The 27594-nt window shown below is 42.6% G+C and overlaps 2 protein-coding genes across 5 annotated transcripts in view; both read right to left on the reverse strand.

Annotated features, from left to right (window-relative positions):
* ep400 (E1A binding protein p400) overlaps positions 1-3937 on the reverse strand; it is a 29832-nt gene extending 25895 nt beyond the window's left edge. For 3 of the 4 annotated variants that reach the window (XM_058389123.1, XM_058389122.1, XM_058389120.1), the window contains exons 1-4: positions 3739-3937; positions 1927-3182; positions 1400-1558; positions 1236-1320 (exon numbers count right to left, since the gene is read on the reverse strand). In XM_058389123.1, the coding sequence (XP_058245106.1) occupies positions 1236-1320; positions 1400-1558; positions 1927-3132 (1450 nt within the window). In that variant the 5' untranslated portion in view covers positions 3133-3182; positions 3739-3937. The remainder of the gene's footprint in view (positions 1-1235; positions 1321-1399; positions 1559-1926; positions 3183-3738) is intronic. The other variant, XM_058389121.1, reaches the window with a different exon arrangement.
* Positions 3938-4557: 620 nt separating this feature from the next.
* ulk1a (unc-51 like autophagy activating kinase 1a) lies at positions 4558-27594 on the reverse strand. The gene is made up of 28 exons (XM_058390312.1): positions 27248-27594; positions 26388-26480; positions 26251-26292; positions 23511-23543; positions 22338-22374; positions 19719-19895; positions 19274-19347; positions 19066-19167; positions 14627-14685; positions 14051-14133; positions 13886-13936; positions 13319-13407; positions 13071-13194; positions 12416-12461; positions 11963-12046; positions 11611-11718; positions 11398-11513; positions 10252-10314; positions 10027-10148; positions 9661-9785; positions 9465-9577; positions 9201-9314; positions 8735-8892; positions 8350-8525; positions 8149-8267; positions 7578-7735; positions 7070-7205; positions 4558-6888 (listed from the first exon to the last, which is right to left on the reverse strand). The coding sequence occupies exons 1-28, from the start codon at positions 27335-27337 to the stop codon at positions 6833-6835; spliced, it is 2748 nt and encodes a 915-aa protein (XP_058246295.1). The 5' UTR covers positions 27338-27594; the 3' UTR covers positions 4558-6832.

The raw sequence follows: 27594 nt of genomic DNA on the forward strand, positions 1-27594 counted from the left end.
GTACACACTTAGAGAAGCACCTCCGTCAAGCTAGCCTCTACCGCCAATTCGCTTCGCCCTGCAACTGGGGCGGCTTTAAGCTCCTGGACACTCGCTACGTTACCTGGACTGAGGCTGAAGTCGTGACAAAAAAAAAAAACGCTGGAGAAATCAGGAGTGACCAATGAAAAGATGACAAGAGGAACATCGAGATGATGAGAACCCAAGATGCACGTGGACGCGTGCTGACCGATGATGCGATGAGAGCGGTGTGGGAGGAGAGAGAGAGAGAGAGAGAGAGAGGTGAAAAGGGGCGGAGCCAGAGGGAATGTCAGATGAACAATGGATTTAAAATAAAAAAAAATAAAAGTGTCTGAGACTCATCATCCAGGGGGCGAGCCGGCAAAGAAGAACGGACATGATCGAATGAGATCAAAATCATAAAGGGAATGTGAAAATGTGCGAAAATATCTTCCCTTTCAGAAATCCTGCTCCGTCTCCTGCTGGATCTTCTCAAAGAGCCTGAACTTCCAGTGGGCGGGTCAAAGAAAAGGGACTGAATTCGAATTTGGGCTCGAGACCGAAAAGAATTTGAAATAGAATATGTTAAATGGCAAAAGAGAAGTGTGGGGGGGGGTCATCATTGAGTGGACTGGGTTGACCTCTGACCTCCAGCAGCGTCTCTAAACCAACGGACACGAGAGTGGTGGAACCGGGCCGCGGGGGGGAGAAAAATACACAGCGGCGCTCCTACCTTGCGCTGTCGGCATAAGCTGCTGGAGGGGAACGCCGGGAGATCCTAAAGGAGCTACAACGGGGTGCTGGAATATCATCCCGTGGCGAACCACTTCGATCCGGGACCGCTTAGCCTGATCTGGGATGCAAAACACACAACACCCTCAACACGCAAAAAAAAAAAAAAAAAAAAAAGAGGAGGAGGAGGAGGGAAAAAACGAAAGAAAAGGGGGAAAAATATATGTAGGGAGTTTGAAAAGGGGAGGGGGAAAAAATATTAAAAGAAAAAACACTAGGCACACAGAAATGACGACTGCACACCAGCGGTTGGACGTTAGGAAGCGGAGCTCCCCCGTTTCATGGGCTTCGAACACACAGCGCTGGGAAAAGATGCTGAATATTGATTAAGCAGAAGCAAATTGGAGGAGGAAATGAAGGAAAGAAAGAGAGGGGAAGAAAAAAAAAAAGAAGAGGGGGATAAGGAAATAAAAAAAAAGTATCCTTCATCGACGCCGGTCTACCTGCTTGAGCGAGAGCCTGCTGTCGTTTGAAGGCTTCCATGTCCACGGGATTGGAAATGTTCCCGCCTGCAGAACCAGGATGAGCCTAAAAAGAGAAAAACATTACAATTTAAACTGATCCACGATCGGAATATCGGCGCCTCCGGGTGTCTGTGACGTCGCACCTGAAACTGCGGCTGGGTGGAGAACGCCGCCGACACGTTGGGTGGGAGCTGGGTGGCTATGGCGACGGGGGTCACCGTCTGGCCATCCTTTCCCGTCACTACTTTCACCTGAGTGGTTGTCATAGAAACAGACGTACATGCAACGCTCACACAGTGTCCCTGTAATAAAAATGGCTGCTGAATGACAACATCTCAATGGAAGACATCTCACACTGCTGCTGTTCATGTGATACAAATATAGTTAATGTGAGAAAGTACTGGCACAAAGAGGAACTAAAAGTACTTAAGGGGTACAAAAATAAATAAATATGGTGTTACATTTTGTCCTCTGCCATTTTTATCCATCAATTCTGTCCAGTTGATGTAATCTTGGTTATTTAAATATCCATTATGTAAACACTAGCACTTCCTCCAAACCTCCTCAGGTACCTTTAGTTCCTATTTGGGCCAGTTTGTGCCTCTGAATATACAGTGGGGAAAAAAAAAAATTATTAATATTTTTTCAAAAAGCTCACAGGACACTTTACCTCATCGTTGATGACTTCGGATTGTTCTTCTTCTTCCTCCTCATCCTCGAGGTCGAGATCATTCTGCCTCAGGTAGGTGAAGAGCGGCACGCACGGCTTCTTCTTGAAGGCCAGGTAGTCCATCATGTTGCCTTGCAGGTGTTGCAGAAAGAAGAGCTCGATCAGGTAGTCCTTGAACACGTCCTTCATGCTGTCCATCTTCTTGTTGTGATGCTCCAGACACTGCTTCCTCAGCTGAGCCACCTCGGCGTTAGGGGGTGCTATCTCCTCCAGCTTCTTCGGCTGAACCTTTTTGGGAGTCAGTGGCGGGTTTGCGGTACTCCGAGAAGGACTGGAGGGAGGGACTGCGCCGAAAGACGTCATTCCAGACGCCGTGACCCCTGTGACGCCGGGCCGAAGCTGTTCCTGGATGATGCTGCTGATCTGAGGAGGAAGGTTGGATGTGGTGATGTGACCGGGGCTGGTTAAGGCCGGCAGAGCGGCTCCGGATGCCACGGGACTCTGAGGGCCCAGGTGATGGATAGTGCCGCCGGTCTGAGAGTGGGGTTGAGAGAGGCGTCTCTCTCTCACGGACGCCGGTGTGCCGGCTGGAGTGGCCAGCTGCACCGTGCCCACTGTTGTCGAAGCCAGTTGCGTCAAGCCAGTGTTATCCTGGTACACGAAGTGTCCACTCCCAGGCGGATTGCTGAGGTTAATCTGGCGCACCATGATCCCAGCATCGACGAAGCGTGTAGGGCTTTGCGCACACACCCCGAGAGTGGCGCCCGACCTGGTCACGGCCTGCAGGGGGACAGGGCTGTGCTGTGTTGGACTCTGAGACTGAATCGGCTGAGGAAGGGGAGAAGTCACTTGGATGTACGAAGACGAGCCGTGCTCGAACCGCCACTGAGGAGCTTGGTGCTGGAAGCTGGGCGAAGCGGGATTTGGCACAGGTAGCGGCGTCAGTGTGATCTGCTGGTTCTGCAAGGTGATGGGGCTCCGGCTCATGATGATCTGGTAGTTGGGGGACTGAGGCGCTGAGACTGCTGGGCTTGCTGCCGTGGTGAACGTCGTCACCGGGGACTGCGGGTGAGTGACAGCTGCGGCTTGTTGTTGTTGTGTGACTGTGATCGGCTGCTGTTGCTGCTCCTCTGCTTCAGAGCCCGTGAACGATTTGGACCTCTGCGGATTTCGCTGTGCATTTGGTGGACCTCCTCCATGGTGCATTGCGTGGCCCTGACACAGTGATGATGTTTCGTTTATTTAAAAATGACACCCTTGTAAAAGATAGGAGACACATTATTACTGTATAATTTACACACGAGAAGATTATCAACATGTAACACAGATCCAGAGTAAACCAATCATTTACTACTGCATAAAACACACATTATTGTAGACTATTATTCTTTAAATGCATCATACATCACATCTAGAGTAAAACTAGCACTTGAACGTCTCTAGCGCTTTACACGAAACGCCTTAAATTCTCATCCTCACAAAGACTCATCTACTCATTATCATTGACGTGTTGTGACTAGCATGCTAGGTCCGTTCATCTGCACCCGAATAGCATCCTAGCTAGCGGGCTAACCAGCTAGCAAAATAAAAAACAATACATATCCTATTATTTTTTGCCATTCAGCCTTTTTACCTTAATAAACCAGATTTATTAATATCGCCATTTAAAAGATGCAGCTGTAAAGTGGGCTGAATATAATAAAAAAAAATAAACAAAGCAGCGCTGATGTTTTGTGTGACGCGCTCGCGAGGTAAAAACAACACACTCCGCTAGCTAACTAGCATCCGTACACGAAACTCACAAGGACTTACAACGTATTAGCTGACCCCGCACGTGCACCATTCGGCGGTAGAATAAATTCCAGACCGTGTATAAGGCCGTATTAGCGCTTATAACGGCAAGAAAGAAAAAAAGGAAGAGTGCAGTGAGTTTATAAAAGGCGTCGCGGCGGCGCTGAGCGAAACATGGCGAGAACTAGCTACCTCTGTCAAAGCTTGTTCGCACTGCGCATGCGCGCCAGCAGAAACGGATTTTAAAAATAACGTAGTGCATTAGAATGGCAAATGTATACAGTGGTCACTCCTGGGTCCATATACAGCCCACTGCGTGTCCAGTCTGGTTCGATTTAAGATTAATCCATAGCTTGTTTATTTATTTTCCTTATCTTTCTGTCGTTTTTTCTTCACCCGGAAGTACTGCTCTAAAAGGACGGGTCTTAGAAGTAACTGACCGAAGCTCAGACCAATCGGACAGAGGAATTCTAACTGGACTGTAAGCTCAGAAAGCGTAATATTTGGATTTAATAAATTGATAAAGACAAACAAACACACAAACAAACAAATAAATTGTTTAGAGTAACTGCGGTTTACTTGCTAATTACTGTAGATGAAGTAAAGGTTAAGCAAATACACAAAATGTTTTAAAGAAACAGGACATTTATAACAAAACGTAGTTATTTATTCTCTTTGCATCTGTTTGTCTATCTATCTATCTATCTATCTATCTATCTATCTGTCTGTCTGTATCTATCTATCTATCTATCTATCTATCTATCTATCTATCTATCTATCTATCTTTAATTTCTTGTCTGTTTTTATTGTGTATGCAAAAATTCACGCTTAAAGGCTAAATAAAAACGGGACCAAACTTTATTTTGGAACACACAAAACTACAAACATTACAATACAAACCTTGGCTTTTTTTGAAAAAAAAAAGAAAGAAAGAAAAGAAAAGAAAAAAGAAATACAAGCGTTCACACTCCATAAACATGATATAAATATACAACAGGTGCTTGTGTGCATTTAGTGTGCGTACATAAGGCCAAAGTTTAACACGTGTCTAAAAAACAGAACAAAAGTTCTCAAAAACTTTTCAATAGTTAGAACACTTGATCCATGTGAGTTGTGTGCATTTATTTATTTATCTGTTTATTTTATTTTATTTATTTATTAATTATTCTATCTATTTATTTATTTTTATTTATTTTATTGTATTTTTTTTAAAGGTGCTACAAACGACAGAATCAATGAAATGAAAGCTATAAAGCGAGCAAGGTCAGCTCCGCCACAGTCTTTTAGGCATGTTCAGGTAGCGTTCTCTTTCATAAAGTGCTTGTGATTGTAAAGACAGTTGTAAATAATAAAAGGTACAGTAGCTGATTTGTCAAAACACGTACAGTTCTCACAATAAACGATCAAGTATAGTATCAGAGTTCAAAGATCACGTGGGTCAGAGAGAAATGCTTTCGCTTGGTCTATCTCCTGAATTCGATCCTGTTCTATATAACACTGACCCAACATCTGACCCATCTCTAAAACCTTCTCTGATCACGCTTTTCCTCCTGAAGGCCTCGCAGCTCTCCGCTCGGGCGAGGCCACGCTTTCAGAGCACGAAAAGCCAAAAAGATCCGAGTTGATTACGCTTGGTGTTAGAGAAAGAAAAACACACCGTCTCTCTAGTATGATCTGGAATTGGAGGAGTAGATTCAGTGCCATTTAATCGTAGTTAATCTTAGTCGCCGCTAATGCTGAAGCAGATCCTGAATTAATCAGTGTTCGGTAAAAAAAAACCCGATTGAACTAATTCACACGTTTCAAGGCTTAATCCATGCCACTGATGAATTCTCTGATCTGATTGGTCAGGGCAGTGGTGGTTCAAGTGGTTAAGGCTCTGGGTTGTTGATTGGAGGATCGGGGTTCAAGCTCCAGCACCACCAAGCTCCACTGTTGGGCAAATGAGCAAGGCCCTTAATCCTCTCTGCTCCAGGGGAGCTGTATCATAGCTGCCCCTGCCCTCTGACCCCAACTTCCTCAGCTGGGATATGTGAAGAAAAGAATTCTGCTGTAATGTATGTGTGGCGATAATAAAGGCTTCTTGCCCTCAGTTCTTCTTCTTCATGCCCTCAGAAGTTATTTTCTCCAACAGCAACACTGTCTTGTCAACATATCTCAACCAGGGATTTGAATGACAACCCTGCAAATAAACTGAGGCCGATAATAAATAAATCAGCTCTTATACACTCACTATATTGACAAAAGTTTTGGGACGTCTGCCTTTACATGCACATGAATGTAATATGGAGTTGTCCTGCCCTTTGCAGCTATAACAGCTTCAGCTCTTCTGGGTAGGTTTTCCACAAGGTTTAGGAGTGTGTTCTAATGGTGCATTTGTGAGGTCAGGCACTGATGTTGGACCAGAAGGTCTGGATCACAGTCTCCGCTCTAATTCATCCCAAAGGTGTTCTATGGGTTTGAGATCAGGACTCTGTGAAGTTCCTCCACACCAAACTCACTCATCCATGTCTTTGTGGACCTTGCTTTGTGCACTGGTGTACAGTCATGTTGGAACAGGAAGGGGTCATCCCCAAACTGTTCCCACAAAGATGGGTTCAAAATGTCTTGGTATGAAGCTGAAGCATTAAGAGGTCCTTTCACTGGAACTAAGGGGCCAAGCCCAACCCCTGAAAAACAACACCTGAATACAATTATTTGGAGGGGTGTCCCAAAACTTTTGACAACATAGTGTATGTATGTATACAATAGTGATGGCTGTTTGTAACTGATACATCAGAACTTGTTTTGCATAAAACATTATATGTAATTAAAACGGATAAAAAGTCTGAGGAAGCATGCAACGATGTATGAAGCACAAATCGCTTCACGATGCGCCATTAAAGGATAACAATCAGCTTCTTCTGGGGTAACAGTGATTATTTTCCTCTAAGAGCACACCCCTTTATTATTTTACTCCTTACTCCTAATACTGTAGCAAGCAGCATACTGAGGCACGTTGTCATAAGCTGATGATGAGATCATTAGTGTGAATGTAAAAGGGGGGATGAAGGTCAATGTGGCATCAGAGGAAGTAAGAGGGTCAGAGGGCTCACGAAGCCTTTGTGGCATCCGATCACACACACAGTCCCGGCTGCAGGGAGGAGAGACGTCGCTCGATACACTGCTTACCTGCCGAGACACACACACACACACACACACACACACACACTATAATCACAACACAATCCCAATGTCAATGACACAGTAGGTGCTGGATGATTCTCAGCACTGACATGATGAGCACCACACACACACACACACACACACACACACAGTAGAATGATCTGATATTTGGATGTAGGTTCCTTACATTTGTTAATGTTGTTGAGGTCGGATCTCTCTGTAATGATTAGAGACAGGCCTTCCATCAGCAGCAAGGCTTTGTGGTAGCGCTGGACCGACGCCTCACCGTGGTGGAACATCTCATCCAGAGCTGCAGCCTGCACCTGACAACACGTTAGAACAGAAGTAAGGTTCAGAGACATGCTGCAAAGATGTCTGTGTGTGTGTATGTGTGTGTGTGAGAGAGAGAGAGAGAGAGAGAGAGAGAGAAGGAACACGAGAAATTAGTAATTATAGAGCAAGGGACAAAGTAGAGAAAGCAACACAGATTTGTTTATACATGTCTATCAATTTACCTTTACCAATTCACCAATTTACCAGATAGATAGATAGATAGATAGATAGATAGGAAAAGAGATAGATCTCTTTTCAGCTTAGATCTTCAGATAGCTTCTGAAATTGGACAAGAGAGAGGCTTGACTTCAGGTTGTGCTGTAAAGTGGTGTGTGTGTGTGTGTGTGTGTGTGCATATGTACCATCTGTACGGTGTGAGAGTAGATGATTTTCTCGGCAGTGATGTTGTTCATTCGGTCCATCAGCCTCTGCTTGGTGCTGAAGAAGAGCTGAAGCCTCGGAGTGAGGGAGCGAGACGACATCACACACTCCTTATACAGCTCATTCAGCTTACGCACCACTACACACACACACACACACACACACAAGTAGGAAAAGTGTTTAAAATAAAACCTTGTGGGTGTCGTTGTGTTTTATTCCTTATATATAATATGTAGTATGTAAATGAATCCTGATTATGACTCTAAAGGAAATCTGTTTCTTTTTCATATATATATCCCTCTATCTGTCTCTCTCTATATCTCTCTCTCTGTCTTTCTCTCTGTCTCTCTCTCACTCTCTCTGTATCTCTTACTCTCTCTTTCTGTTTCTCCGTGTCTCACCCTCTCTCTCTCTCTCTCTCTCTCTCTCTTACTGTCTCTCTTCCAGTTAAGATGCTGCTTTTAGAAAACTGAGCCAGAAGCAGAAAACTGTTGGCCAGAGTGTTGAGGAAGCTAATGAGCTGTTTACGGCTGAGTGTGTTTGTGTTCTCACCCTGTTTAACAGATGCAGATGGATAGAGTTTGCCCTGTTTGATCGCCTCCTTCGCTGTGTATAAGGCAGTGGATAAGAGCTCAGCACACTTCATATACAGCACCAACTGCTCTGCACAGCTAAACACATACATAATTATTATTATTATTATTTATTTCATAAATAAATATCACAATGTGTGTTGTGTGTGTGATGCGTCACCTCCACTCTCGGCTCAGCTGGCTTATCTGGTCAGCCACCTGACTCTGCTCCAGGAAGGATGCGTCAGTTGCCTCGTTCCTCTCGATCCCAACATCCTTCGCTGTGGCCATGTCGGTCACACAGTGTGTGAAGGCCAGAGTGAAGCGCAGCTTGGTGAGCATGTCCGTGTGTGCCTCCTACAGACGGACAAGAGGTAGATGAGGTCACTTCCTGTGAACCCTGTGAACCACAGCATTTGTAGAGCTGCTGGTACTGCACTAAAGTTAGAGCTGCTCTTCACACACATGGTTATGAATGGGTAGATGGAAAGCTAGCTGAATGCTCTTATACCAAATGGCAACAGATATAATATAATTATGTTTATTATTATTTAATGAGTCAGTACCTCCATCAGCGTCTCTGCCGGGAGCTCTGGAGGCACGAAGGCTGGGTCCCTGTGCAGCTCGGAGGCTGTGATGTCTGTGAAAGCACAGCAGTATCCTTCCGGTGAATTGTAGGGCTTGGGGAAGTGATTACATGTCCAGCCTGGACTGTCAGGACTGCCTGAGGACATTGTAAACAAACGGTCATTTATTATAAATCCAAACAAGAGAATATACTGATATTATTTGACAGAGAGATAATTATCTTGAAGAGAACACTATAGGAACAGTGTATAATTGTAGTCTTATAGCATGCTTTCAAAAATATTGGCACCCTTACGGTTAATACCTAAAAAGAAAATAACAGTACTGATCCAGATTTTGTTCCCACTTTCCTCCTCCAGTTTTCTTTCAGGAAGCCAATAAATCTGTTTTTTTAAATGTTGACGTAGATCTGCATTGCTATAGTTAAGATTTTGATCCTCTCACCTGAGATGGTTCTGTATCTGGCGGTTGAAGGAGGAGCATGTCCTTCAGGAGGGGTGCCTACAGTGAACAGGGCATGACCGGGACTTCGAGAGCCTTTCTCTCCACCAGGGGGCGCTGGAGGAGCAATAAACAAACAGTGAAGTAAGATAATGATGTGCTTGTGTCAGTCAGTATATCTGCATGTTAGCGTCCATCCATTGAGAATAAACATGCTTTAAAGGTTTAAAGGGTTTGGATTAATTGTCTAAAAGTAAAATTATCCACCTGCGGTGTCCATGGGTCTCTCTGTATTCAGCCCCTCACAGCTGCCCCTGTCCAGCTGAGATCCAAACACAGCCTTCAGCAGCATATCGGACAACCGGCCCGCGCTGCTGGACCTGCCAAAAAATAATATCCAGTGTTTATAAGAATGCTAGCAAGCCTTAAAACAAGCCCCCATGGGTCTGCTTATGAGGGTCACCTTTTCACAGAGCCTCTCCTCCTCTGTGCTGTGTTGGTGGGGATCACGAAGGGTTCCTGGAGGTCAGACATGGTCCTGGTGCGGCTCAGAGCGCTGGGGAGGCTTCTTCGTCTGTCCAGTTCCCACTGAGCAACAAGAAACACATGCTGACTTGTACCTTGACTGCTTTTATTTTTATACTTTTAGAACAACCTTTTTATCTTATTAAGGATAACACAACCAAAGACAGAGCCTCTAGGGAGAGATACGGGATGTAGCTCTATTAAACAATACAACAGGCTGTGTAAATGTGATACGATTAGGCCACGCCCACTTCACTGAACCTGCCAGACATTTAGGCCACGCCTTCTTGGTATGTGAACTCACCCTGTGTACTATCGCATCTGGACTGCGCCCGTGGATCCCGTTTCTAGGTGTTAAAGTCGTATCCATGGCACCAACATCAGTGAAAAGAGGGAAGACCTGACTCTGTGGACGGACGTGCATGTCTGAGCCGGACGAGAGAGAGAGAAGACGATCAGACACAACACAGATGTGAGCGTGTGTGTGTGTGTGTGTGTGTGCTGAGGTAAAGAGTTCAACCTCACTCACCCTGCAGTCCCGTCCGGCTGCACTGTGGCTCTGCTTGGTCAGGGGTCTCGGGTATCGCTCCCACTGAGAAAGAGCACAAAGTAACACACTATGTCTCAGTTTTGTCTCAGTTTTATCTTAGTAACACACTATGTCTTAGTGTCTCAACATGTAATGTCTCAGTTTTATCTCAGTAGCACACCATGTCTCAGTTTTATCTCAGTAACACACTATGTCTTAGTGTCTCAACATATAATGTCTCAGTTTTATCTCAGTAACACACTATGTCTTAGTGTCTCAACATATAATGTCTCAGTTTTATCTCAGTAACACACTATGTCTCAGTTTTGTAATGTCTCAGTCTTATCTCAGTAACACAATATGTCTCAGTTTTATCTCAGTAACACACAATGTCTCAGTTTTATCTCAGTAACACACTATGTCTCTGTTTTGTCTCATTAACACAATATGTCTCAGTTTTATCTCAGTAATACATTATGTCTCTGTTTTGTCTCAGTTTTATCCTAGTAACACACTGTCTCAGTCTTATCTCAGTAACACACTATGTCTCAGTTTTATCTCAGTGACACGTAAAGTCTCAGTTTTTTATCTCAGTAACATGTAATATCTCTGTTTTATCTCAGTAACACATAATGTCTTAGTTTTATCCCAGTAACACACTATGTCTCATTAATATCTCAGTTACACACAATGTCTCAGTTTTATCTCAGTAACATGTAATGTCTCAGTTTGATCTCGGTAGCACAATGTGTCAGTTTGATCTCAGTAACATGTGATGTCTCAGTTTTATCTCAGTAACACACAATGTCTTTGTGTTTGAACATATAATGTCTCAGTTTTATCTCAGTAACACTACATTTCAGTTTTGTCTCAGTATTATCTCAGTAACACACTATGTCTCAGTTTTGTCTCAGTATTATCTCAGTAACACACTATGTCTCAGTTTTGTCTCAGTTTTATCTCAGTAACACACTATGTCTCAGTTTTGTCTCAGTTTTATCTCAGTAACACACTATGTCTCAGTTTTTTCAAGATTCCTAGTCCTACAACAGTTACATGCCTCAAAGATAAACCTTAAACCTTAAATACCTTTCTAAATCATTTCCTCCTACAAGTTTAATTCCAGGTGTGAATGTCTGTGTGTACCTTTGGGAGAAGGCTGGCGAGGTCTGGACCCCCCTGTAGACAGTCTGTGATGAGATGGACTTACAGAACTTCTGGGGAAGCCAGCCATGCAGCAATGACTTGTGGGTACTGCAGTCCTGAAGGATGAGTACAGAGTCTTATAACCAGGTCACAGTGTAAGAGCTTGAAGCCACACGTGTGTGTGATTAGTGATATTAGGATTAGTCAGCTGACCTCGAGGCTCCCTGCAGGTTCTGCTCCATCCTTTGGTAGTTGTGGATTTGTGTAGGAACGGGAACAGGCACGGACTGGTTGTAACTACTGCCGCAGCACTCCACAGGTCTACAGAGAGAGAGAGAGAGAGAGAGAGAGAGGAGGAGAGTAGGGAGTGTGTGCTAATGTGCTAAATGTAGGTTGTGTGAATAATGATTGACACCATGTGACTCATAAACACCATTTGTTTCTCAATGATCCGTGAAACACACCGAGTAATTAAAGCTTCCCTGACACACAATACCCTTCCAGCGTCAATGCACACACACACACACACACACACACACAGAGAGAGAGAGAGAGAGAGAGATACCTGGTAGGGCTTGGGGTTATCCGGAGAGAGGGAGATGGTGGAGATGTTCCACCCACAAAGGTTCCTGGACTTAGCATAGAACACCTGGAAAAGTCACACAAACGTCAGCTGGGTAGAAAACACACACACACACACACTTTCAGAAACAGTAATGTGGTTCTAGTTACAAACAATAAAAATGACTTCATCATCATTTTATAAACAAAACCATCATCAGTAGAGACGGTTGAAGTTCTAAAGACCTCACAAAAAACCTCAAAACACAAAACACTTGGGTGTGGTTCAGTGTTCAAGGAAATGAATCAATGTCAAGGTGGTGTGATGCGGATTGACACAAAACAGAGCGAATGTTCTGCCCTGAAGTTACCGGAAATTACAATGCGTATCAGAACTTTTTTAAAGACATTCAACAGAACAGAGGTATTAAGAGACATGCACCCTCTCTCCACTTACCCACTCTGTATACCCATTTCCTGATTGTCCTGATCTCCCATTTCATCTAAAAGAATCAAAACAAGAATCAGCCACTGACACACACACTCACAGTACAGGAAATACACTGACCAGCCATAACATTATGACCACCCGCCTAATATTGTGTTGGTCCCCCTTTTGCTGACCCATCATGCACTGTGTATTCTGACCCCTTTCTGTCAGAACCAGCATTAACTTCTTCAGCAGTTTGCGCAACAGTAGCTCGTCTGTTGGATCGGATCACACGGTCCAGCCTTCAATCTTCACGTGCATCAAAGAGCCTCGGCCGCCCATGACCCTGTCGCCGGTTCACCACTGTTCCTTCCTTGAACCACTTTTGACAGATACTGACCACTGCAGACCGGGAACACCCTACAAGAACTGCAGTTTTTTCCATTTTTCCTGCTTCTAACACATCAACTTTGAGGACAAAATGTTCACTTGCTACCTAATATATCCCACCCACTAACAGGTGCCATGATGGGGAGATCATCAGTCTTATTCACTTCACCTCTCACTGCTCATAATGTTATGGCTGGTCAGTGTAATCTCAGGAGGAGTCTAAATGTTTCTCTATCAGAAGATTTTAGAGGTGTGTCGTGCTGCCTCGGGAACTGGGGTGTGATGGTCTTACTGGGGGATTGTGCTAGCACCATGACGAAGTCCTCTGACTCTGAGGAAGATGAATACTTCAGCTGGGAGCAGGAAGGGGGTGTGGCTTTGTGTAGTGGGTGTGGCCTTTGGGTTTCGGTGTCTGACTATTGAAAAAGAAAGGAAAGAAATGGAAAATGAAAATATGTTGCTGTGCTGTAATTGTAATGTGTGTGTGTTGGAGGGGTCAGGGTTGGGAAGGGGTGATCAGGGGTAGGGGTAGGGGGTTACCTCTGTGGGGGTGAGGTTGGAGGTTGATGAGCCACTGCTGGAGCTTCCTGATCCTGAGCTGGGGTATGATGGCATGGGCACTGGAGAGGCTAGTAGAGAGAGAGAGAGAGAGAGAGAGAGACAGAGAGAGAGAGACAGACATACAGACAGAAATGTATATCCAGATAGACAGAAAGAGATTGATAGGGAGTATGTGTGAGAGTGAGACAGAAAGGACAGACAGATAATAAGTGAAAGAGAAAGACAGAAAGATGGAGTCAGAGAGAGACACACACAGGATAGATAGATAGATAGATAGATAGATAGATAGATAGATAGATAGATAGATAGATAGATAGATAGAGAGGGAGTGAGTGAGAGACACAAATACAGGCAGACAGATAGAGAGAGACAGACAAAGAGAGAGAGAGAAAGGAGACAGAGAATGAGAGAATGGGTGAGAACAGGAGAAAGTGAGATAAAGAGAGAACCAGAAAGAGACATGGAGAAAGAGAGTAAAGCGTTCTGAACTATAACCCTTTCTGTATTATAATTCATGCTGCACATGATGTGATGTTGAAAGCTTACATTTTCTCAGGACAGTGCTGGCTTCCAGAAAAGGATGATGAAAAAACTCATCTGAGAAAGAGCGAAAAGAACAAATCCTCAGTACATAGGGTCATTATTGTGATTATTACATGTTTAATGCTTGTGTTTATTATTTGGAGTGTGTGTGTGTGTGTGTGTACTGACCGAAGTCCATGCGGTCCCTGTGGTTCCTCTGTAGCAGACCCAGCAGCAGGTGCCTCAGGTGACCGGAGGTTTCCCGTGGGATGCTGGGAAAATAAGTTAGAGTGTAGTGTGTTTGTTTGTGTTTAGAGACATGCTGTGGAAGCAAACGGGATATTTGGTAATGCTATAACATGATCTGAGCGTTTATAACCGTTATTAATAGATCAGCAGTGAACGCTGGGGCGCTGGACACAAATAAACTCGATGGTGAAATTAAATGGAAGAAGAACGGTTGACATTCCTGCTGTGTTAAAGAAACAGAAAACTATGTCACATCAACACACACACACACACACACACGCTCTTGGAGCTACTGCACAAAACTGAATACAGAGCACTGAAGATGTCCTGGCTAAGATGGATTACGAGGAACATTGTGGACAAACTGTTCCTGGGAATAAAACCTTATATTGATGTTGGTCAGAGTGGATTGCATTTGAGTCACGAGTGGAATAAACACTGCTGATGCTTTAAATAAACCTTTATGTAGAAAAGGCATGGATGACAACTTTGGGGAAATCAGAACTGGTCACTCACTTTGGATTGAGTTTCCGGTTCCTTTCGTAGAAAAGACGCAGCTCCTGAGGACTACTGGCCTAGAGAGAGGGAGAGCGAGAGAGAGAGAGAGAGAGAGAGACATGCAGAGAAAGTATAACAGAGACAAAAAGAGAGACAGAAAGAAAAAGTGAGAGAGAGAGAGAGAGAGAGAGAGAGAAGCAGTGGGATGGATAGAGGGAGGGAGATAGACAGAGAGACAGATAGAAAGAGAGTAGGCAGATGGAGAGAAAGAAAGACAGTGAGAGACATGCAGAGAAAGTACAATAGACCAAAAGAGAGACAGAGAAAGAAAAAGCGAGAGAGAAAGAGAGTCAGACAGATAGAGAAAGAGAGAAAGAAAGAAAGAAAGAAAGAAAGAGGCACATGGATAGAAAGAGAGAGAGAGAGAGAGAGAGAAAGAGAGAGAGAGAGATAAAAGAGAGACAGAAAGACAGATCGAGAAAGTAACAGAATCAGGAGACAGAGAGAGACAGAGACAAAAGAGAGAGAGAGACATACAGAGAGAGAAAGTACAATAAAGACACAAAGAGAGATGGAGAGAGAAAAAGAAAGAGAGATAGAGTCAGACAGATAGAGAAAGAGAGAGAAAAAGGCAAATGAATTGAGAGAGAGAGAGAGAGAGAGAGAGAGAAAGAGAGAGTGATGTTTATTTCTCTGTTTTGCTCTTTTCCATTCACGATACAGGAAATTTACTTGCATTAACTTTCACAAAGTCTAGAAGCTCCGCCCACTCAGTATAATCCTCACAGGCAGGTGTGGCTCTAAATATTATCCACATCACCTATTTCTATTCAGAACCTAAACTCTTATCTAAACATTACTCCATTCCTGTCCTTATTCAGAACTATTACATACAGAATATGAAGAAATTTCTCAAAATGTAGATAAATATTATATTTTGGGGTTTTTTTAGGTATGAAAATGTATTCAGTTTTAATTAGTCATTTGTTATTATTATCATTTACTCAAATTGAAACATCAACAACAAAAAAACAACACACTCGTAAGAAGCAGTTGACTGAAGAATGCCGAGTGTCATCTGCTGTCGTCAGAAATTACCCTGTTCAACTTCCTCGAACCTCTGGCGTTCCCAGGAACTGTCACCACATCCAGATTTACATTCCTCACCCTCATAACATCTCTGTGGTTCCTGACTAATCTACTCTGCTCTTTTATTTACTTCTCTAACAGCACAATAACAGTACCACACAGTAACAGTACCACTGACTGTTACAAACATGTCCTTTGACATACAAATATGTCAGTAAATAACTCACACGAGGCGAATCAACATGCTGAAGGAACACGGATTTATGAGAGATGTGCCATGTGTAATACGAGCCCATGCGTGATCCCGTCTGACCCGGCTGCGGCTGTTTATATTTATATTCCAGCAGCGTGGTGGCGCTCAGCTGACTGGAGGCCGAGAATCTGCAGAAAGTCCTCATTCGGATTCGGTAGATGAGGAAATGTCGAGCATTCGGCGCTCGGGTTTGAGTAAAGAGGGAAAATAGCTGACACGCAAAACATTCGGCTCATTTAGAACACCTCCACAATGCTAGGTTATTTAGATAGGGTGTGGAATGTTGGACACTTCAGCTCCTCAAAACACAGAAGTGAACCACACACACATACACACACACACACACACTCAATATACATCTATGTTTACAGCACCACTCATATAAACAGTTTTTACATGCCATCAACTGATGCTATTATATAAGTGCATACATGTTTACAAGAACCCTCTTATTGTTTACCATCCTCTTATTTTGTTCAAATGTCCAATTACAGAATGCATACTGGTCAGTGCTATTTTGTGTATTTGTCCTGTAGTGTTTTGTATTGTCTCCTGTCTTGCACTGTTTGCACACTTTATCTGGCACTTTAGCTCTGTGTTGTTTTATGTAGCACCAACGTTCTGGAGGAACATCGTTTCATTTTCACTATATACTGCATCAGCTATATACACTGACCGGGCATAACATTATGACCACCTGGGCACCCTGACTGGTCTGCGGCTATGCAGCCCCATAGGCAACAAACTGTCATGCACTGTGTATTCTGACACCTTTCTACCAGAACCAGCATTAACTTCTTCAGCAATTTGTGCAACAGTAGCTCGTCTGTTGGATCGGATCACACGGGCCAGCCTTCACTCACCACGTGCATCAATGAGCCTTGGCCGCCCATGACCCTGTCACCGGTTCACCACTGTTCCTTCCTTAGACCACTTTTCACAAATACTGGCCACTGCAGACCGGGAACACCCCACAAGAGCTGCAGTTTTGGAGATGCTCTGATCCAGTGGTCTAGCCATCACAGTTTGGCCCTTCGTCAAACTCAAAGCTCAAATCCTTACACTTGTCCATTTTTCCTGCTTCTAACATCAACTTTGAGGACAAAATGTTGACTTGCTTTCTAATATATCCCACCCACTAACAGGTGCCATGATCAGGAGATCATCAATGTTATTCACTTCACCTCTCAGTGTTCATAATGTTATGCCTGATGCCTGTGTAGTTGAAATAACAATAAAAGCTTCTTGACTTGACTCGCATATGTAGTGGAAGTGGGTGGGGCTACCAGGTGCTGACGATGCATGAGAAAAAGTTTTCAAGATGGCAGACGGTGGACGAGACGAAATGGCTTTTTATTTTATGTGTATGCTTGACGTTTTCGACTGGGAAAACGGCTTATACTTCCAGTTAGTAAAAATATGAACAAGTGTTCCATTTGAGACGATACGACCTTCTACAATTCATACGCTAGTCTCTAGAGTACGCAGTGCATAGTAGAGTGTAGGAAGTCATTTGGGACACAAATAATGTCACGTTGGGTTATACGGCATCTGTGTTTACACTGGTATTGCACCTTGTGGACAGTGTGAATTTCTTACAAGGTGCCCGAGCGATGCCAGTATAATCCATGCGGCTTAACAGAACAAGTTCAACAGAACTATAATAACATGCTACAAAAGCTACGAAAAGAAAATATTTCATTATTTGAAGTCTCAGAAAACTGTACTCTATCACAATATTGATATTATACTGTCATATTTCCCAGCCCTGATCCATTTCCTTCAAAAAACAGAACTGATGGCTGTCAATCATCAGCTGAAATTTCTTCAGTAAAAGTGTTTACTCTCCTATCACAAAGGAACAAAGCTGTTAGGGAATAAAAGGCTATCATGACTAATGCGACACTCTTCATGACGCAGGAATGTGTGTGTGTGTGTGTGTGTGTCTGTGTGTGTGTGTGGACACGTGGTTATGTTTACCAGATGATTACGAAACAGTGTGACAGCCACATTTCGCTCGGCTGCTGCTGTGTAAATAAGTCAGCGAGCCAAACCTGGAGCTGGTCAGGAGGCAAAATATTCCAGGCTGACCTGTACGGTCAGTGGGAAACTTTGTTTTTGTTTTTTTTTTAATTTTCATATGTAACAGGACTTGTCTTGTCTAGTTGGATGGAAAATTCTTCTGACCCGACGTCCCTGCACTTGGCAGGTGTCTCTGTAGGGTTGCCAAATGTCCGGTGATAACGTGTTCTAGAGCAAGTGTAGTAGAGTGTAATAAATTTGGAAAGCAAATAAATATATAAAATTACCCAGTGAAATGTTCTTGCCACAGAAAATGATAAAATATAAATAAATAAATAATATTAGATTCTCTAATAAATAAATACATGTTTAAAAAATAGCAATAATAATTAATAATGAGATAATTCATTAAAAATAATATTAGATTCACTAATTAATAAATAAATGTTTAAATGTTTAACAATAATCAACATTTAGCTAATTAATTAAAAATAATATAGGGGTGTTTGTTCTCTTTATTTCTTTTTTTTACTGTCAGATTATTGTTATTGTTGTTATTATTATTACTGTTATTATTATTATTATTATTATTATTATTATTTTACTTTATTCCTTTTTCATGTAAAACCAAAATGGGATTCTGTAATGTTCATCATTATGTGACTCATGTATGCTACCAATAAAAAGACTATGCAAAAATAAATAAATAAATAAAAATAAATAATAATAATAATAATAATAATAATAATATTAGATTCAACAACTGTAATTGTTGCTGAATTGCTGTGGTATAAGAGAAATAAAACACTTTGGGATGTGGAAAGCAGTAACTCCTTTAGATTTATTTTTTATGTAAACGTTTTTAAAAGTCAGTCAATTTAGATTCAACTTTTTTTTGTCTCTAATATAACTATATATATATATATATATAAAGTATAATAAATGACCTATAATAACCCTGACTGATTATTACACTCCTGCACTTTCCTTTGAACACAGTGTACCTGCATAACATCAGCATCAACTGTATTTGTATAGAGATGTTTTTCAGTGTGATGGTGTGTGTGTGTGTGTGTGTGTGTGTGTGCTGTACCTGGAATGGAGCTTTGCCGGTCAGACACTGGAAAACGATGGTGCCCACGCTCCACAGGTCAGCTTTGGCATCATAATTCTGTGACATGATGACCTCAGGAGCCTGTCAATACACATACTAGCTGTCTAGAAATATCTAGAAATATAGCGTGATTTTATATTTAGAGAAAGAGGGAGAAAGAGAGAGCGAGAGAGAGAGAGACACTCACCATGTACATGGGAGAACCACAGAGTGTAGCAGCCATCGTGTTTCCCTGAAGGTACCGTGCGAAGCCAAAGTCAGCTAAATACACAGAGAGAGAGAGAGAGAGAGAGAGAGAGAGAAAGAGTAAATATTTCACTGAATATTTAAAACATAGTTTAAGGGACTGATTCAGTTTCTAAGCAAACACCGAGCATTTTAAATCCAAGATCAACTTGATACGCAATGAACAGAGCTCAAAAATAAACAAATAAAGTCAATCAAATTAATTGATGAAATCTGATCAGAAACATTACAAGATACATGTTTTACACACTTCCTTAAACAAGCAACAAAATCAGAAGCAAAAGTAATTTGAGAAAAATCCAGGTGGAAATCTCGACCCACTTTTTGACGTAAGCAGCGCAATAAGCTTGTTAGAGTAGGTTAAGTGAGTTAGTGTGCTGCCTGACCCAGTTTGATGCAGATGTTGTTGTTGTTGTTGACTCTGCGCCCCATGCTGTAGGACAGGAGGATGTTCTGCGGCTTCAGGTCCCTGTGGATGATGCCTTTACTCCGCAGGACGCTCATAGCACCGGCTATCTGCTGCAGGAAGCTCCGGATGGTGTCCTCGCTCAGAGAGCCTTTGGCTGGAAGGACACGGGTCAGTGAGACGGCAGCAACAGCAACAACAACAACAAACACTGCGGAAATTCTCGCTGTGTGAAAATGTAGTGTTTCTTCCTCCAACAGCCAAACAAAACACAATGCAATAAATGAAGGTGATATTTATGGAACAAAGGAAGTGAGGGCTCACATTGGGAATTCTGCACAAATCGCAAACTTCCAAATAAACCATTTTAAAGATCAGATTCTAACAGCTGTGATTCTAGTCATCACAATTTGTCCCTTCGTCAAACTCAAAGCTCAAATCCTTACGCTTGTCCATTTTTCCTGCTTCTAACACATCAACTCTGAGGACAAAATGTTGACCTGCTGCCTAATATATCCCACCCACTAACAGGTGCCATGATGAGGAGATACTCAGTGTTATTCACTTCACCGCTCAGTGGTCATAATGTTATGCCTGATCAGTGTATATGACAAATAAAATTTGAACTTGAATTTGAGGTATTCATCTAGACTCTTCTCTGTTCTGGCACTGACGGTGGTGGAACAAGCTTCCCCAAGATGTCCGAACAGCTGAGTCACTGACCGCCTTAAAACAAACAGATGAAGACCTACCCCTCCCTGAAACACACGAACTAGCTCTTATTTTCCCTGTTTGTTTTATATGTTAAAAAATTCCTCCCAACACACTATTTAGGCTGACGGTCTCCCAAATCTGTGACCTGAGTGAACCATCTATTGATAGAGACGTCGCTCCGGATAAGGGCGTCTACCAAATGGCAGAAATGTAAAATGTTTGCTCTTTTTAAAGTCTGAAACCACAACCTGGAATTTCAGTGTCTACTTTACGTTGTTAAAAAACAGAAATGATGTAGTGAAGAAGAAGGGATGTAAACAATCTGGCGTTTTCTGGTGCACCAATGCATGGTGGAATATCTAATGCTTTATAAAGCAGTGAGAATGCTAAACATTGTTAGTCATCAGTTTTGGGGAAAAATCTGACGTGTGATCCTTCCAAAAAACACTGTAGAGGTGAATAAAGAATCTCTTAAAGAAGAAGGAATATAAAGAAGAAATAAAGCTGAGTTTAATCAGCCTCACTGTGAACCAGAACGGACATGCGTAGATATAAGACTCGCGGATAAAATACTGTTCTACTTTTAGTCCAGTACTAATATAGCTCACCCAAGCCCTGTCTTTTCCTGCCCTGTTAACACCCAGTGCTGTGTTGAAGGGGTATTTTTAGCCCTAGTGTTTTTCCACCGCAGGAAAGCAGAGACTGACAGGTGGATGAGGTCAGGGTGTCGACTGTGTGTTTCGCCAGGCTGGGACTAGAGCCATGACACAAAAAAAGCACGGTGAGAAGAGGTCTAAGGAGGGGGTTTAGGCACCGAAGGACAAAAACAGCTCTCTCTGAAAAAAAAAAAAAAACCCTCTGTAATCAGGTCAGGTCAGAGGTGTGGGCAGACGCGTCGTAAATATAGCCTGGGATCTTTAGGTTAGATTAAACACACAGCTTCAGGTTTTTGGGGAGAGTTTGCCTGCCGTGTTTGTCTTAGGCGTACGTCATTTGGAGTGAGGCGCTATTTTGGCGCTAATGACTGGCGCATATTTCTTGGGAGTTACTTGAGAGGAGCAGTGTGTGTGTGTGTGTGTGTAAAGATTATGACCCTGGCGAATTATTCAACTATTCATCCTAAGGCATATTATTCAGTAATTAATCAGAAACTAATCGGAAAACTAACGGGTCCTGGGAGATCCTGGGTTTCAGTTTAAGCGGAAAGGTCCGGTTTAAGACTGTAATATATTTGGATCATGTTCTAAACAGCCATCAGACTCACTTTAATCAAGTCAGGTATTTTTGTTTTACGATGTTTGGCATGACGCTGATCATTTTCCTACACCAGGACTGATCCAATCATCTCTGGAGAGTGAGATCTGAACAGTGGGGAAACATTGGATGATGCATCTTGATGATGGAAGTTTTAAAAAAGCTGGATACTTCAGATGCTAAAAGGTTCTCTAGCTAAAATACCATTAGGCAAATGAGGTTAAAAGCTATTTGAACATGAATGGCTGCAGTAACAGACATGATGAGTATAGATGTACAGTATGAAGGATTGATCTGATGAGGAAAGCGAGAAAAAAGGAAGGAAGAAAAGAAAAGAAAAAAAATCTGAGAAAATGACCACAGTTTTCCATGACCACAGTGACGACGACAGGTCACAATCATCATTTACTTATTATAACCTACTCATCATTACACCACACTTTAATCCAAACAAGTGAGTCATGATACAGGCTCCATAAATGACCTAGCAGTATGCTAACACCCTAAACGCTAGCGGTCCACTAGTGATATGATGGAGGCCAGACATCGCAGAGCTGAAAGCTCTTTGGGTTCTTTGTGCTAAGTTTATATAGTGACATGGGTCAGTGCAGGAGATATTTGGTTCACTTACCGTGCAGATACTCCGCCAGATCTCCGCCGTTGCAGTACTGTAAACACAGAAAAGCAGAATTAATAAAAGTTCTGTGAGGAATTTAGCGCCGCATCAACAACGGCGACGCTGAATATAATCATAATGGTGAGGAAACTTTATGAAGGCAGTGCAGCCTCGGGTGTAAGTCATTTAACGTTTTCTCAGATGCCATCAGATCCCTTTATGGCTGCTCTTGACTACATTAAAAAGCTTCTGTGATTCAAATACACTGATCAGGCATAACCTTATGACCACCCGCCTAATATTGTGTTGGTCCCCCCTTTTGCTGCCAAAATAGCCCTTGAGGCATGGACTCCACTAGATCCCTGAAGGTGTGCTATGTTATCTGGCACCATGATGTTAGCAGCAGATCCTTTAAGACCTGTAAGTTGCGAGGTGGGGCCTCCATGGTATCCTTAAAGGACACTTCTGATAAGATACTGACCACTGCAGACCGGGAACACCTCCACAAGAGCTGCAGTTTTGGAGATGCTCTGATCCAGTGGTCTAGCCATCACAATTTGGTTCTTTTTCAAACTCGCTCAAATCCTTACGCTTGTCCATTTTTCCTGCTTCTAACATCAACTTCGAGGACAAAATGTTGACTTGCTGCCTAATATAGCCCACCCACTAACAGGGGCCATGATGAGGAGATACTCAGTCTTATTCACTTCACCTCTCAGTGGTCATAATGTTATGGCGGATCGGTGTATATGCATCATTTCTACATTAAAAACCTACACGATTACTGCCAAACTGTGTTTGTGTGATATATGGCTAATATAACACTTCAGCTGACCAGATATCATTTAGCTCATTCTTAGTAATACTGTAGTGTGTGTGTGTGTGTGTGTGTAGTATTACGAGTGTATCAGGTACAGCAGGGTCACTGCCTTAGTATAACTGCTGATTAAGTAACAGTCCACGAAGCCAAATTCCCCCAGCCAAGGGTAGAAGATGACTGACATACATAAACCAGTGTTAAAAAATAAAAGTGTGTATGAAAAGTATGCATGTGGAATAAAATGGTCAGTAATGATATCTAGTCAGCGTGGGTCATGGACATGGCGGTGTCTTTAGAGGCTTGAGAACTTCAGTGTCTGGTAGACGTAGAGGTTTAGATAGTTACCGATAATAAACGTTTGGACTTACCTCCATGACGAGGTAGACACAACCTGAGATTTCCTGTGCAGAGGAATAGAAAGAAAGAGAATAACAGATAATGTTAGAAAGGGTTACAGCTTCACATCTGGAGAAACCTTGCAGAAACATTTCACCATATCTATGCATACATGCTCAATTTAGTTGCTACCGTAGAAGCAACATCATTCATAACATCCAGAAAAAGCACATTCGTGTAACAGCTGGAACAACTGGTGTAACAGATCGATCGGTGACTTCTGATCAGTCAGAACTGAGAAATAAACAGAGCTATAATCGTCACTGATTTTATAATGCAGGCCATGGTGCTGAGGCTAACACACAGATCTGGCTGTTATTTTGGCCCGGTTATTACACAACAGCTGTCGCAGAGGCCACAGAGCTTAACAGACGGCACGCTGGCTAAACTCCAACAAGGCAGGACGAGTTTTCTAGACTGCTCTGATACAGACTGGTACATGACTGGAATTTAAAACCCTCCTGGGGGCAGACAGACGGCCAGCTTGTTGACTGAATGCCCTTTGAATTCATGTCGATTCTGTCATTTAGCCTCATCGTCGTGGTGCGGTTTGAAGAAACGGTGACGGCGTACACACAAAAACGACATTTCCATATATATATCTGGGAGCAAACAAGTGCCAAGTATCTTCATGATGTCTGAGGGCGTCATGCTGCCTGCTGTCAGACATCTGGGCATCTCTGAACATAACCATATTTGTGATAATATAGTGTTTTCATTTTAATTTAGGGAATCATCATATGGATAAGAACCCTTCAGAGGGGACAGAGGGCTGGCTCTGAGTGATTAAACACTCTATGCATCACTGTATATGTTTGCTACCTCCTTCTGACCACGTTCATAGCTGATTAAACAAACACAGACTTGTAAAAATAACGGTGCTGCTCAAGTGACTCAAGTGGTTAAGGCTCTGGGTCGTTGACTGGAAGATTGGGGGTTCAAGCCCTAGAACCGCAAAGTTGCCACCGTTGGGCCCTTGAGCAAGGCCCTTAACCCTCTCTGCTCCAGGGGGCTGTATCATGACTGACCCTGCGCTCTGACCCCAACCTCCAAGGATGGGATATGCAAAGAAAGAATTTCACTTTGCAGTATTGTATATGTGACAAATAAAGGCGGTTTCTGATCTGAGGCTAGCAGCAGGTCATTTACTACTTTAACCAGCGCTGTTTCTGTGCTATGCTCAGACTCATTTCAGCTGTGTGTCTTGTTCCTGCTGTATTTCTTAACTTCTCGTGAAACCTTCAGGTTATATAGCGAGTCTTATCTCCTGAGAAATGATCCGAACAATAAGCTTTTCAACACAAGCAACCACTAGCGTCGATATAACGGTTATAGATTACACCCTACTTCGCATTTAACACTGTTTACGCTTGCCCTTGTTAAAGTTGCACTCTTATTAATAAATGTTATAATAATCGTGAAACTGTTTTAGCAAAACAACAACTCTATTCAAACCGTGCCAGCATTAAACAAGCTCATTAAAGCGTGAACTCTAATCCGTCCTTCGTTAGAGGAATGGAGTTCCTTCGAAGAGCTGACTGCGGCACCGTCTTTGTTTAATGCATCCATTGTTCTGGACAGCAGGCAGTGCAGTGTGTGTGTGAGTGTATGTGTGTGTGTGTGTACAATGTGGAGTGGCGCCTCTCAGCTGGGTGATTCAGTTTACTCCCTTTGACCCACTCTGCCCTTCCACACACACACACACACACACACACGCCCTGCTCACTAATAACTACCTTTCTTGCTGATGCAACGAAATGAGGTAAAGTGGATAAGATCGGACCTTCAGAGTTTATCGAGTTGCTATGACAACAACAAAGTGTTTCTGTCAACCACCTGCCGCGAAATCAACACCGAGCGTCTCTGAAGTCCTCCTGTTCGCATCAGGGTGGTTAATACAAAAGGCCACAGGTGTCAGACGCTGCCTCGGTCTTCCCGGTGTGTTACAATGACTTGGTGTGTTTTCATTTCTAAAATATTGCACTAAATAAATAGCAAAACATCTTGCTGAAACAGTGAGCGATGAACGCTCTGAATGCCAAGTACTGCAGAGTACTTTAACCACACCCACTACGCTATTTGAATAAAACATGCTCTTTATGACATATAATTAGCCCAATGAAGGCTCACGAGTATATGATCCGGCTCAGGAAACCTGATCCTCCCTTACAGACAGGATTAGGATTCCAAGTCACGCCGTAACACGGTAGTCTTTGTAGCATCAGTCTCACCCAAGCTATTTCTAAGTCCAGGACAAGTCCAAGAACAGGACTGATCAAAATTGCGTCTTAAGGGGGGTCTGAAGTCTAAATGAAAGTGAGACTGATCTAAAACCTTCTGATCAAGGCCTTGATCTGAATTCTTTTTAGACCTAGAATCATTATGGGTTGAGTTTCCCAAATGTTAACTTGTTAACTTGGAAAGAGAGAGAGGGTTTGATATGATGCTCGCTCCACCATATAACAATGGCCTTCGTGCTGGACAATAGATTTAAACATATATCTGGGTTGCCACTTGATGACAGAAACAAACATCGTCTCAACTCCTTGTCAAAACCGAGTTTTCCGATGGTCTGGAAGGCGATGAGACTTATGGGTATTGTAGTGTTGGCATGTGATTTGCAATTAAACACAACATCCTGATATAAAGCTTCGCTTCGCCATTTCATCATTTTGAGTCATTCACATTCATCTCATTATTTTCCCCACATACCTGAAAATCCAGTAGACCGACAATGTTTTCATGTTTCAGCTCCTGGCAGGCAGACAGACAGAAAGACATCACAGCGGGTTGATTAAACCACAGAGATCAGACAGCATGGTTGTAACCTGATGCTACATTATACTCACCTTTAATATTTTGATCTCTTTCCCCAGGAGCGACTGCGACTTGGCCAGATTCTTCTTATTTATGCACTTCACTGCGACTTCAAACTCATGTCTCTGTTTAGTAAAAAAAAAATAAATAAAAAATAATAATTTCTCTGGGTCTGTCTACATTTTGCACAAAATAAAAACCTCTGTTTGTTCTTGGGGTGTGTTATTATAGGACAACAGACTGGTACGATGCTGCCTGGGTTACTGTTAGCACCATGATGATGATTATTTTCCTGTAACAGCATGTCCTGAAGTGTGTTATTCCTTTACAGATGACAGTGGAGACTCCTTGCATGAATCTTAAATAAACGTCTCCTTACAAAAAAAAGCTTATATTTTCCCTTGTTAAGAAAAGATTTGTTGTTATCATTTAATTCTTATATAATACGCATTACTATACGGTAGTAATAGATTATTATTTAGTGACGTGCACAGAAACGAGTAAAGAAAGGTTATACTGCGTTAAATCAGTGGCAATTCACGTGAAGTATCGCGAGATTTGGGAGAGCGCATAAACTGAGCTGAACTGATGCGGCGGAGTTTGATGACTCTGCATGAACATCAACAAAGCCATGTCGGTCCAAATAAACCATAACTAACAACGTATCATGTCTAAGGCTAACACAAAAGTGACCAAACACCGGATGACTGATTAATTAATTACTTAATTACTGAAACCCGAGCATCAACAGGCATCATATTTATAGCTTATTATTCAGTAACACACTCAGATATAATCAGATAGGATAGGATCAGACTGTCCGACTCAGATATGAAACACTGTGCATATAAATGTGACAGACGATAATAAGAAGTTATAACGTGCTTATTACCTCTTTGTGTCTCCCTTTGAACACCACCGCGAACGCACCGTGTCCTATCAAGTCTTTCCTGTTGAACTCGAATTTTCCGACAGTCTCCATCGGTGAAAAAGTTCCAAACACACAGAAAAAGTCGTCGGGGCTTCTTCATAATACACTTTCAAGATGAAGTGCCATCATGTTACACTTTAAAAACAACAACAACAACAAGGTGAAGTTACAGAAGTTAGAAAAACAAGCTCTGTCCTAAACTCTGCTTTAAAATCTTTGTCCGTTCATCTAAATGTTTAATCTCTCTCTCTCTCTCTCTCTCTCTCTCTCTCTCTCTTTGTAAGTGTCTGCTCCAGGGGTCACCGGCA

Source organism: Hemibagrus wyckioides, linkage group LG05, assembly GCF_019097595.1.
Source record: "Hemibagrus wyckioides isolate EC202008001 linkage group LG05, SWU_Hwy_1.0, whole genome shotgun sequence".
Classification (NCBI taxonomy): domain Eukaryota; kingdom Metazoa; phylum Chordata; class Actinopteri; order Siluriformes; family Bagridae; genus Hemibagrus; species Hemibagrus wyckioides.

Bases quoted from the DNA above. Each gene is read 5' to 3' on its own strand.
- ulk1a (XM_058390312.1), bottom strand. From the start codon at position 27,337: ATGGAGACTGTCGGAAAATTCGAGTTCAACAGGAAAGACTTGATAGGA. The intron at 19,348-19,718 runs GTCAGGCAGCAC...CTGTGTATTTAG, and splicing joins CAACATCTGCATCAAACTGG to CTGACTTTGGCTTCGCACGG. The intron at 14,134-14,626 runs GTGAGTGACCAG...TTATTTTCCCAG, and splicing joins AACCGGAAACTCAATCCAAA to CATCCCACGGGAAACCTCCG.